We start from the raw sequence: 13,643 nt of genomic DNA, 5'->3' as shown, positions 1-13,643 counted from the left end.
TTGTGCATAACTTTTGAGAGTTTTATAAAGGAATCTTTTTTTTTTTCCTTTAACTCACAGGGGATGTGTGTGACTCCAACCCATGCAAAAATGGTGGCATCTGTCTGTCGGGGCTGAATGATGACTTCTACTCATGCGAGTGTCCTGAAGGCTTCACAGACCCCAATTGCTCTAGTGTTGTGGAGGTTGGTAAGTGCAAACTTTAAATGCTGGAATAGTTGTTTGAGTATCCCGTTAGTCTGTGGCTGGCCAACCAGTGATCGTGTCCACAGTATTTTGTATAGTGCTGTGGTTATTGTGTTGTTCATTATTGGTTTCTTAACCTTATCTCTATATCATAGATATCTGTATCATAACAGACAGAACAATAGCTGATGAGTGTGTCTGCAGAACATAATCACTCAGAAGAATTCAGTGCTCTACCTCACAAGGAGAAAAGATCATAATTGTGACTTAAAGTGATCAACATTTCTCAAAGATCAATGTAATGATGTATATCTATATATCCTTCTGCTGATCAATGACCATTTAAAACTTGGTTTCTGATAGTTTTAAGCCTAGGACCAGAGTAAAGAGTAATTACTTAAATAAGTGAAGTTACATAAACAGTATTGGAGAAATAAGAATAACATATAGTAGTCACTTGTTTCAATTTCAAAACAATTACCTAGCTGGAGGTTGTAATTAATCATTATATGAATGCATAGAGTGTAAGTCAAATGTACTGAAATTTTGTGGCATCTATTTGACTCAGAGTAAACGTAAATATGAGTGGTAGCTCCAAAACATCCAGCAGGTCAGGCCTCTATCTTAAGAAAACTTAAGGAGAAAATCAAAGTGCAAGGGAAAAGATGGTACACAGCTCATTGTGTCACAGGCTGTCCTATCATTTTCGATGGAGCAGAAGAGCTGCAAGTTGACCAAGCTCTTAGATTATCCCGAAGGAGATATGAAAGTATGTATGGTAGAGCAAAGCAATAAATAGACACTACTGCTTAAAGAGGTACATTTTCTACCTATCTCTTCCATGGAGTTGTGGGATTTAGGATAGGAAGGTAAGAGATACAGAAAAGCATTGACTTACAGAAGAGATGGCAGAGTCTCTTATTTTGTTCGTATTAGGAAAATATGCAAAAGTGGAGGTTCTGTGGCAGTACATCTTATCTGAAGGCTTTGCATGCCCTGCCTGCATTTCTTCTGCTGACAGCCAAAGTATTTGAAAGCAGAACAACCCTTCACGTATTTCATATCGTGCATCCACGTCTGGGATTCATCAGTCTGGGTTACAATAACATGCTTCAGTCTGTGACGGCTGAGTAGTGCTCGCATGTTTTGCTTCTGCCAGCTGTACTGTAGGACACCAGCCTTGGGCAGAAAGGCAATGCCAACAGCCTTGCTTCTACAGATGTCTCATTGAAACTGTCACAGCTAGGCTCGGCACCTCTCTAACACTGCAACCATCCTAAATCTGCGTGGTTTTCATTTTTTAATAAATAAATAAAGGCTACACAGGCACAACCCGAGTACACTGTTCTGGGGATTGAGTATATCCCTCTCTATCATGAGATAAAGTGAGCAGAACTTAGTCCAGGAACCCATGATTGGTTTGTTTTTGTTTTCTGTTTTTCTTTTCTGAAAATGATGTTGCCGTTGTTCTGTGAGTGAATTCTAAGCCTCCACAATGCAATTTTAAGGGACTTTGGATTGAATTTGAATTTCCCTGAAAATAAGTTTTCTGTAGACAAATTAACTAGTTCCTGTGACAGAATGACCAACTTTGGTCAGACACCAACTGCATTTTTTTTCTGACTGTAAAATGTCAGAGTTGCATGAGAAACTTCTTGTTCCCTTGGTGCAGCCACACAAAAAGCTGTAAGACACTGCATCAGAATCCTGTTTTCCATCCCTTTCCCTACCATTTTTATGTATGCTTGAAGAGTCTGAATTTATCCTACAGCTATATATCATGCTACCCTAAAATGGCCTTGACATGGGTTTACTGCAGGAAACTTTTGGATTTATCATGTGCTTGGTCGGCAGGAAATTTCATTGTGCATAAGTGGGAGGATGCCGATCATGAGTGAACCTGAGATGAAGGCATATTGTGATAATTGCTACTGTAATTTACAACTAAATATTAACAGGGCTTTAAAAAATACACATATGCTTAACTAAATTCTTCAAATACTTCAACAAAATCTCAGTTTGCTAAACAGAGTAAAGCATAAGCAAATAGAGAGTTTGAGAATATGTGGTAATCACAGGGCTTATGCAGGCAGAATATTACATTCTCAGTTTGCAATCAAGAGGGAGTATCTACTGGACAACATTGGTTAAGTAAAGGACTTATTAGTATTCCTATATTAGCTAAATCAGCTATTCCTATATTAGCTAAAATCCGGAGTGTTAATTTAGTTTGTGTTTATCCTGTATGATTATGCTACATGTATGGATTCAGAGACTAGCCATTACTTTTTGAAAAAGTTAAAAATATTTTTAAAATAATCTTTTACTTTTTAGAAAGGCTGTCTGAGGCTTATTCAGCATTGTATTCCCCTACATAAAGTCATATAAACCACTGAAAAAAATGGTATTTCAAGATAAGATTTTGATTTTTCCTATGCAAATGATGATGAATAGTTTTCTATGTGATGAATAGTAAGCTATTAGTCAATTAGACTCCATTAATTCAAACACTGGAGTGTTTCAAGTAAAATAATAAGTTGAAAGGTGGGTCTGTGAGAAGCCCAGGAGTTCAAGACACCGTGTGATCACTTTTACCAAGAGTGTTTATTAGCAGGTCTAAGATTGGAGAAGCAATTCTAACAAAGGTTTCTTCTCTTTGGCTTTTTAATGAGTTATTGCCCAAAAGCTATTTCTCTTAATCCTTAGTATCTCAAACAGGTTTATTGACAATTTCCTGTGTAGTTGAAAACACTAAGTTGGTTGAAAATTAGGCATTTAGGATGTCAGGAGGCACTGAGTAAGCAGAAAAGAGGAGGGTGGGGGAAAAAACCATCACAGAGAAGAGCCTATGTCAGTCTGTCTCCTCTCGAAAGGGCTGCACAGCAAATTTTAAAAGCAGTTGAGTGTTCTGTGAGGCCCTCTCAGATACTGCACTATTAGACTTTACTCAGTCCTGGTGATAAGACACTTGATCTCTGGATGCTAGCTGGAAAGTCACAAATTTTCAAGGAACATACCTCAGACAAGAGGATTTCACAGGTAACAGGGATTTTACTTAATGACGCATTAAAGTGGGTAAATAAAAAACAATGCCATACAGATAGCAAGTTATAAATTCATGTAAAGGAAAAAAGATAGATGCATAAAAGTACATAAATGTAGGAAGATTAAATATTTAGGCAGAAGTCTTACCTAAGCTGATCAACAAAGATTCCAGACAGTTTGGGAGCTGCATGAATAGTTCAAGGACTTGAGAATGGAACTCCCATTATTATCTTAATAAAACTAAGATGTAAAATAACCCAATGTGATCATAGCACCTTATTTCAGTCTAAGAAGATTCATTATTGCTGTTTTTTTCTAAATTTACCAGTGGAAAATCCTGATTCCTCTACCATACCTCTCCACTATTTTCTGATCCTGTAACTTTGAGTGTATCTAAACCAAAATTTTTGTAAAATGTGTGTAATGTTAATGTATATTTTTTAAATTACTAATCCTATTCTGATCCTACTCTTTCTCTAGTGGTAATCTTGCCTTATTTCCTATGTTTCCTTATACTAAATATTATACATAGTCATGCTAAAAGAGTTGAGATTAGACGATAGATCCATAATATCACCCTGTTTGTGCAGTCAGGACATTTCAATGCTCTGTGTATCCTAACAGATTCTAGATATCTGACAAACTGGCAGAGAATAAGATAGAGGCAAGCAGGAAAAAGTACATTGTGGTTCTTTTGAGTACAGCACATCCTTCAGTGAGGTAGAAAAGGATTTAGCTAAACAGATAAGAGTAAAAGGTAATTATATCAAGCTTCCCAAATAGCAAGATGTCTTCCAAAGATAATAAGGACACTATGGCCTGAGTTACCACTTTAGCTCCTATCTATATCTTTGGAAACATGAATTTTAACCTAGATTGAAAAAGATTCACATGTAGTTAGCATTGGTATTGAAATGCATTGCAGACAAGTTGACAGACTTTACATCATTTAAATAACTCACAAGTATTTCTCAGAAGCCATGTAAATTACAGAAATACCATAAACAACAACTGTTACATACCATTAATAGAAAACTTTAATACATACTGTTCAGGAAAACTATTAATGTGCGTTCTAATCAACATGGATAGTTGATGAAAGAAAAGCAGCTTAGTCATGGACAGTGCCTGAGGGGAGCAATGACAGTGTGGCTGTATACACTGAAATAATACTGGGGGAAAGTTTTTTTACATAAAAATTATTCCTGTTTTGTTTGGTGTGTGCATAGGGGAAAACAGGAAGATAAATACATGGCTGAAGATAAAAGTTAAAGAAAGAAGAGCTAACTTTAGTGTGCCATAAGGCTATCACAGTATGTACCATGAGTGACCATATCGTTCATGTCTGAAAAACGAGCAACTTAAAACTATTCAGTTTTGATCTTCCAAATCTGAAATTCAATAGCTGTCTGAGAGGATAAACTGGTGACTATGTTTAGTTTACGTAAGTGGAAAAATAAATGATGTACAATGACAGGGAGGGTAGAGGAGCCACAAGCACATTAGAGAAGAGCTGGGAACACTCTCCAAAGCTGCATTCAAATAGGCTGTTGGTACCATTTTGGAAAGTGTCTTTACCTTTTGCATCAGCTCTCAATACTCACTGAGAGGAACTCATTATTGAAAAACAGGGTAAAAATGTCTTATGTGCATTTTAGAAGGGTGGAAGGGCAAGTTAATGATCTTATACACATAATACAGGAAACTTGGGTCTAAGTGCAGCATGGTGACGGAGAGAAGGGAGGAAAGCTGAAAGGAAAAAAAGAGATGCCAGTCTTGCATTACACTGTTGTTCTGCCAAGTGATTAAGAAGTTATTGTGGGGCTCCTTGTTTATCACATTGCAGTATTTTCCATATCAGTTTAGTCTTTCCAGTATCCAAGGGAAACAATTTCTTTGACAACTGCTGTCTCTCAGCCTGGGACACAGGAATCAAAAGGGGTTCTTCCCTGTGCATGCTGTTAAATAAAAATTCAGTAAGATGGATTAGACCCCGACTGCTATGATCTGCTGGCTTTGTGGCTTTCTTTGCACAACCTAAGTCTCTACCTTTGCTGTTCTGACCTCTGCACTGACAGGACAAGAGCTTGTCAAAAAAATTAGTAAGGATAAATTTCTGTCATTGTTTTCCAGTCAGTGTTACAGATCCTTTTTAATGCCATGAGTGGAAATGACTGAATGATTTCAAAGGTGTTTTTATAGTCCTACAATATGTGATTTTTAAGGGGGATTGTTTGCACCACACATTGAACATATGCACTAATGGAGTTTCTCTCTAAGGTAGAAATAATGAAATGAATCCATTCTTATAAAAGAATTCCAACGGCTTAGTGTCATGGGTATCTAGTATGCAATTGATATGAATGTAGCTGCCTTAGCTCTAAATTAGGTAGCCTGAAATAATGCGAATTAAAGCACTGGCAATCACAAAATCAGAGTAGTTGAGGACGGGAGGCACTTCTGGACGTCTCTAGTCTAACCCCGCTTCTGAAGGGAGGAGCAGGGGTGCAAGTTTCTCAGGGCCATGTCCAGCTGGGTTTTGAACATTGCCAAGGATGGAGACTTCACAGCTTATCATGGCAATCTGCACCAGTGTTTGATCACCTGCACAGTGAAAAAACAAGCAAACAAACAAACAAACCCAAATAACCCAAATACGTTTAAGAGGAATTTTATGAATTTTAGGTTTTGCTCATTGTCTCTTATCCTGTCACTGTGTACCACTGAGAAGACCCTGGCTCTGTTGTCTTCAGTTCTTTCTATGAGACTTCTCTTCTCCAGGCCTAACAGTCCCTGGTCTCTTAGGTGCTCCTCATATATCAGGTGCGCCAATCCCTTAACGATTTTAGGGAAACAGTCACGTCCCTTAGCCTGCTGGCAGTGCTCTCCCTAGTACAATACAGTACTCAGTGCAAATTGCCTACCGTACTGGGAAATAGAGTGTGGACTCCAGATTTCAGCATCTGCTGTCACTGCTGTATGTGTAGTGTCACCCAAATCGACTATATTTATTGCTATCATGACAGAATCTACCTAAGTGACTTATTCAGTGTGTTTCTTGTTGCCAACAGGAAGATTTTATTATATGGCTGTGAGTTCTTCTTCAGTAAAGTGTCATGCGTTGATCTTGATACTGATTTATTATTTGGAAAAATTGTAAAAGAAAGGGGTGTCTGTTTATATTTTTTTCTTGAAAATCATTTCAATGGTTCTGTTGGTATAAAAGTGAAAAAGCAGAATGGTGAGTTGGGCCCGTGTTTATTTGAATGTAGGAGGAATAATCAGGTTTCGTGGTCAAAGGTTAGTCTGTTCTGGGAAAAGAACAAGATGGAGTTGGGGATGGGGGTGTGTGTTAGAAAACAAATTCTTCCCTGCTGAGCTTTATCTATGATACCTGCTTGGATTCTGTGCTGATTTCTTTCCTTGTGGGCAAAGAGGGAAAGTTGTGCTAGTTTTCTTGAGCAACAGCTTATTGCCGCAGAATTCTTAATAATGTCCAGGTTTCCACTTCTGAGCAATGAAGAAGTTGTTAAGTAGAGCCCTATCAGCATGGCACCTGATTAAAATGAAGTTGATTTTGTGTGAATCTGATTTTTGTTTGTTTGGGTTTAGTGGGAAATATCCCGAAGGTATTTGCTAAATTATTTGAAGTGCACTCTTGTATTACTTTCCTTATGATTAGAATTTGCAGTATGAGTATGGACTACTAAATTTCCTCTTAGTAAGGCTGTAGCAGTTGTACGTTCAGTATGTTGAGGGCATGTCTCAGTGTTCTGTTCTGAAGTCTATAGCCTATAATTTCACATCTCTGTTATAGTAGTGTTTTACGTAGAATTCACTATAAAAGAAATTTTTAAATGGGAACTATCACATAATCAGGGCACTTGGCTCATTAGGAGAGCTTCTCAAAGGTTATGGAATTCTGTTGAAAGGCAACCAATACATATTAATAAAAATAATTTGACAAATTAAGTCTTAATTTTTAGTTTCTAGATAGTCTGAAGAGTGCATACTGCACAGAAATCTAAACTGAGTAGACTAAATGCATATAAGCAGAATGGCTTAATAAATGGCATTAAATGCAGTGCAGAAAATGTTGTAAGTGATAATTGTACAATGTTTGTGCCAAAACAATTGCCTTTGGTGTTGATTGCTAGTAAATCTATTCTGAAAATATGGGCTCAAGTCAAAACTGGTGGCAATGCCAAAATAATGGATATTCATAGAATCATAGAAACATAGAATACCAGGTTGGAAGGGACCTCAAGGATCATCTGGTCCAACGTTTCGTAGCAAAAGCACAGTCTAGACAAGATGGCCCAGCACCCTGTCCAGCTGAATCCTAAAGTGTCCAATGTTGGGGAATCCACCACTTCCCTGGGGAGATTATTCCAATGGCTGATTGTTCTCACTGTGAAAAATTTTCCTTCTGTGTCCAATCGGAATCTCCCCAGGATTAGCTTGTACCCATTACCCCTTGTCTTTTCCATGTGACTCCTTAAAAAGGGAGTCTCCATCTTCTTTGTAGCACCTTTAAATACTGGAACATGGTGATAAGGTCTCCCCTAAGCCTTCTTTTCTCAAGGTTGAACAAACCCAGTTCTCCCAGCCTTTCCGCATATGGCAGGCTTCCCAGTCCTTTGATCATCTTTGTGGCCCTTCTCTGGACCCTCTCCAGCCTGTCCACATGTTTTTTTGTATAGCGGGGACCAAAACTGAACACAGTATTCCAGGTGTGGCCTGACAAGCACTGAGTAGAGTGGGATAATGACTTCTTTATCTCTGCTGGTGATGACCTTGTTGATGCACCCAGCATCCTGTTGGCTTTCTTTGCCACAGCAGCACACTGTTCACTCATCTTGAGCTTGTTGTCCACCAGGACCCCCAGGTCCCTTTCCACAGAGCTGCTCCCCAGCTGAGTGGATCCCAGCCTGTGCTGCACTCCTGGATTGGGTTTTCCCAGGTGCAAGACCTTACACTTGTCCTTGTTGAACTTCATAAGGTTCTTGTTAGCCCACTCGTCCAGCCTATCCAGGTCTTCCTGCAGGGTGGCTCTCCATTCTGAAGTGTCCAGTTCCCCACTCAGTTTGGTATCATCAGCAAACCTCATCAAGGTACACTTGATCCCATCATTCAGATCAGTTATGAAGATATTCAACAGTGTTGGGCCCAATATCAATCCCTGGGGGACGGCACTTGTGACAGGTTGCCATTTTGAAAAGGAGCTATTTATCACCACGCTCTGGGTGCAGCCTGTCAGCCAGTTCCCACCCACCACACAGACCATTTGTCTAGACCGTAACGCATCAGGAGGAGGCTGTGGGAAACCGTATCAAAAGCCTTGGAGAAATCCAGGTAGACAACATCCACTGCTCGCCCCACATCAACTGAGCAGGTTACTTTGTCGTAGAAGGCAGTAAGGTTTGTCAAGCATGATTTGCCCTTGGTGAATCGGTGCTGGCTTTTCCCAGTCACGTGCTTCATTTGACTTGCGATAGCCCTCAGGAGGGTTCATTCCATAACTTTCCCAGGGACTGAAGACTGATGGGCCTGTAATTTCCTGGATCCTCCTTTAAGCTCTCTTGTAGATTGGGGTAATATTAGCCTTCTTCCAGTCTTCTGGGACGTTCCCCAGTCTCCATGACTTCTCAAAGATTGTGGAGAGCAGCCTCGCAACGGCATCAGCTAGCTCTCTCAACACCCTTGGGTGGATAACGTCAGGGCCCATTGATTTGTAGGGGTCAAGCTCCTGTAATAGTTGGCATACCAACTCTTCCTTCACTGATTGTGTGTCTGTGTTTGCATCAACCTGGATTTTTGTTCCCAAGGCCTGGGGACCAACAGTGCTGATAAAGACAGAGGTGAAGAAAGCATTGAGAACCTCTGCCTTTTCAGTGTTGTTGGTGACTAATTCACCTCTCGTGTTTAACAGTGGGCCAATATTTTCCTTCCGTTTCTGCTTGTTGTTTACATACCTGAAGAATCCTTTCTTGTGGTTTTTGACATATCTGGCCAATTTCAATTTGAGCTGAGGTTTTGCTTTTCTAACTGCATCTCTGCACTGCACTGCATCTCTGCACCCTGGCAATGCTCTTGTAGTTCTCAACAGGTATTTGTCCACTTTTCCATCTCTGGTACGCTTCTCTTTTGGTTTTGAGCAGACTCAGAAGCTTGCAGTTAAGCCAAGCAGGTCTCTTGCTCCACTTACTTCCCTTACCTTTAAAGGGGATGAACTGTTTTTGTGCTTCCAGGAGAGCATTATTGAAAAACTCCCAGCACTCACTAGCTCCTTTATCCTCCATGGAAGCTTCCCATGGAATCCCTCCCAACTGAGCTCTGAGTGAGCTGAAGTTTGGTTTTCTAAAATCTAAAACCTTTCTCTTAGTACTAACCTTCACCGTGCTCAGCAAACCCAAACCACCACATTGTGATCACTGCAGCCAAGGCTATCACTAACCGAGATATTACAAAGCAGATTTCTTGGTTTGTGAGTAGCAGGTCCAGCAGTGCCTCATTCCTGGCTGGCACATCTAACATTTGTATGAGGAAGCAGTCCTCTACGCATTCCGGGAACTTCATGGATGACATGTAAGCTGCTGTATTGTTCTTCCAACAAATGTCTGAGTAGTTGAAGTCACCCGTAAGAACCAGGTTCTGTTGACCCGAAGCTTGCTTAAGTGACTGAAATATTGCTTCGTTGGCCTTACCGTCTTGGTTTGGAGGTTGGTAGCAGATGCCTACTGTAAGATCCCCCTTGGAGACAACCCCTCTGATCTTGACCCAGAGGCATTCTATATGGCTTCCACAATTGCTGTAGTTGAATTCTATACATGCAAGGTTCTCCTTAACATAGAGTGCGATGCCTCGTCCTCTTCTTCCCTTCCTGTCTTTACGCACCGCCTATAGCCATCCATCGCAATCCTCCAGTCATGTGAGTTGTTCCACTATGTTTCAGTTATTCCTACGGTATCATAACTTTCTGACTGGGCATGGAGCTCCAGTTCATCCTGTTTGTTCTCCAGGCTGCGTGCATTGGTATACACATACTTGAGGTGGTTGGTCTTCGGGTTCTCATCTTGGGAGGCAGCTAAGGAACATTTGTTGCTGCTCTGGTTGGCCTGGCTTATTCCCAGGCCATGGCGTGAGTTGCAATGGCGTGAGTGTTGCCACTTTGGACCCTGCACCCCAAGTCCTTCAGTTTAAAGCCCACCTCACCAAGTTGTCCAGCCTGTCAAAGATTCCCTTGCCTTTCTAGACATATGGATCCCATCCCTCCGTAACAGGTTATAGTCATCGAAGAACATCCCGTTGTCGTAAAAGCCAAAACCCTCAAAACATTACCAGCCAAGAAGCCAGAAGTTGATTTGCATTATACATCTATTTCTGGCTGCACCTTTTCCTCTAGCTGGTAAAATGGAAGAAAAGATAACTTGGGCACCAAACTGTTTGCTTGCACCCCCAGAGCTTTGTAGTGTTCCTTGATTCTGCCCAAGTTCTGGCTTGCGGTGTCATTTGTGCCCACGTGAAAGAGTAGCAATGGATAGTAGTCTGTGCTCTTGACAAGTTGTGACACCCTCTTGGCAACATCTCGGACCTCAGCTCCCAGAAGGCAGCATACCTCTCGTGACTCCCTGTCAGGCTGGCAGATGGGCACCTCAACACCCCTTAACAGAGAGTCACCTGCTACGAGCACTCGTCGTTTCTTTTTGCGGTATCCACTGTGTGCTGCTGGTACAGTTTCTCCTTGCAGACCTTGCTCGTGGGTGTCTACAGCTGTTAAAGCTTCATATCTGTTTTTGGTTGTAATGCTGGAGGATGGGGACTGGAGCAGAGTGGTTCACCAGGGTCCAAGATGCCTCATTCTCTGTGGTGTCCGCCACAGGAGCATGGTTCTGAAACCACTTATCTATCTCCGTCTTGGCCCCTCTAGTACTGCGCAGCCTTTTAACTGTTTTGTGCAACTCGGCCACCTGACACAACAGATCATCAACTTGTGCACATCTTTTGCAGGTACTTACCTTTTCTCCAGGAGAAGGGTCTGGGCACTTGTTGCAACCTACCATCTGTACTGAAGTCTCTCCTTCCTTACCAGTTCTGTCTGGGTGGAAGCACTAGACGTCTCAGGGGCTTTCTCTGTAGAAACACTGGTTTTAACTCTGAGGCGAATGCCCACCATTATAGCAGAGACCTAGAGCACTTCCCTGGGCTGTGGGCATACAAGCAGGGTGCACAGCCCTTCTCACGTGCCCTTCTGCGCGAACTGCTGCGCAAACTGCTGCACCCTCTCAATCCCTGTTTGCAGCGCTCCTGGTCAATAGCACACCCTAGGACTGTTTAAATCTCCCACGATTGCTCCTGACAACACCTAACCCACGTCAGCCTCTCTTGCGAGAGCTGCTGGCTCCTGGCGGGGCTCCCTGCTCTTCCTCGGGTTGCCCTGGCTCCAGGAACCCCCTTGCACACTTCGATCTAGCGCTCAGCCACAGAACTTATTGTTGCCGCAGCTGCATGCCTCGCTGACTGAGTGCTGCTTTCAGTGTCGCGGTGTTTAAAAAAAAAACCACGTTTAGATATAGTGCATCAGCACTGGTAAATTGGGCAAGTAATCCTTGTAACACTTCTCCCGTGAGTGATGCACAGCCACATTCATTTAGGCTGAAGCTAATATTTTATTAAAAGAACCTCTATATTTGAGTACTGAAGGTGAAATTCATTGGGATAGTATCACAGAATCACAGAACAGCTGAGGTTGGCAGTGACCTCTGGACATCACCTAGTCTTAATCCCCTTCTCAAGCATGGTCAACCGGACCATGTCCAGTTGGGTTTTGTCTCTGTATGAGATGTTGTGGTGGAGACTCCACAACCTCTCTGGGCAACCTGTTCCAGTGTTTGACCACACTCACAGCAAAAAAAGTGTTTTCTTGTGTTCAGGTGGAATTTCCTATGTTACAAATAGTGCCCATTGTCTCTTGTCACTGGATACCACTGAAAAGAGTCTGGCTCCATCTTCTTTATACCCTCCCATCAGGTATTTTTATACACTTGGGTAAGATCCCCCTGAGGCTTCTCTGCTCCAAGACTGCGCAGTCCCAGCTCGCACAGCTTCTCCTTGTATGAAAGATGCTCCAGTCCCTTTTGCATCTTTGTGGCCCTTTGCTGGATTTGCTCTAGTAAGTCCATGTCTCTTTTGTACTGGGGAGCCCAGCACTGGACACAGTACTGCAGATGTATCCCACCAGTGCTGAGCAGAGGGAACGATCACCTCCCTTGACCAGCTGGCAATGCTCTGCCTAATGCAGCCCAGGATGCTGTTGGCAATTGAACAAAGGTGGGTAACACACTCTTGGGTTTAATCAGAATGTATCTTTTATAAAGCATTTTGAAGTATATGACTAATCTTAAAAGTCTACTTAGTACCATTGATCTTGAGATGACCATCCACAATGTTTGTAGGTAGTGGAAAGTTTAGTACCTTTGTGAAAAATATCCTATCAGATAAATCCTATCCTGAAAATCATATCACACTTCTTTTTTTCCATTTACGAATTTGTTATTTGAAAGTACAAACTGGCAAGGAATGAGTAGTTGTAGTCACACACTAGAACATTTGACAAAAGAGCAGTGGAACATACTGAGGGAGATTTTATGCATTTTAGTCTAATTAAAAAGGCAAACGAAAAACATCCAGACGCTTGTTGCCAGAGCTACTGCTCAGGATGAGACCTTGCAAAGATAAATAAGGTTTGTGAGCATGGGTTGGTCTGCAAAACACATCCCCAACCCATTTTCAATTGGAGGGAGGAAGGTCTTAGTAGTAGATCATGTTTTGATTAAAACCTCCAAAACTGATGCCAAGCCTTGCATACAAAAATGTTCAGAAAAGCATGCATATAGGTCATGGAGAACTGTCACAAAATGGTGAGGTGTGGACTCTCAACCCAGGTGCTATTTAGTTGGAAATTCCAAGTATATAGAGTCTACTAAAGGCGTGGTGCTCCAGAAACAAGACTTGGCGTGCTGCAGATCAGACCTGCCCAGGCTGTGTGTACTGGAAGGGAGGCATCTCCTGTGAGCCAGGTCCATTTCCACTGGGTTCCTGTCTGCAGCTGACCAGGATTTTTGCCCTACTTTAAGGGGTGAAGAAGAGACTAAAGAAAGAACAGGAAAAAAAACCTAGTGGTTTCCCTAGTAATGTGATGTGTCTGTGGCCCGATGCATTTTAAACTGGCTTCAAACAAATAGGTGGAATAAGCCAATTATGTTTTGCCAGATCTGCCAGTAAAATAGGCAGCAAATAAAAATCAGTCAAGGGCTTATGTTAACAGCCAAGGGAAATTGCTCTTTGGATAGGTACTCTAACGCTGTCTGGAAAAAGAAGCCTGCAAATAATTCAACCACTTCGAAAGAAAG

The 13,643-nt window shown here is 41.7% G+C and overlaps 1 protein-coding gene across 2 annotated transcripts in view; it reads left to right on the top strand.

Annotated features, from left to right (window-relative positions):
• Positions 1–13,643, top strand: part of EDIL3 (EGF like repeats and discoidin domains 3) — a 260,857-nt gene that overhangs the window by 66,001 nt on the left and 181,213 nt on the right. For both annotated transcript variants that reach the window (XM_072860707.1, XM_072860706.1), the window contains exon 2: positions 61–189. In XM_072860707.1, the coding sequence (XP_072716808.1) occupies positions 61–189 (129 nt within the window). The remainder of the gene's footprint in view (positions 1–60; positions 190–13,643) is intronic.

The sequence above is a fragment of the Ciconia boyciana genome, chromosome 4, assembly GCF_034638445.1.
Source record: "Ciconia boyciana chromosome 4, ASM3463844v1, whole genome shotgun sequence".
Classification (NCBI taxonomy): Eukaryota; Metazoa; Chordata; class Aves; order Ciconiiformes; family Ciconiidae; genus Ciconia; species Ciconia boyciana.
The sequence above is the reverse complement of the archived record's forward strand: the minus strand, read 5'-3'. Positions and strand labels throughout refer to the sequence as shown.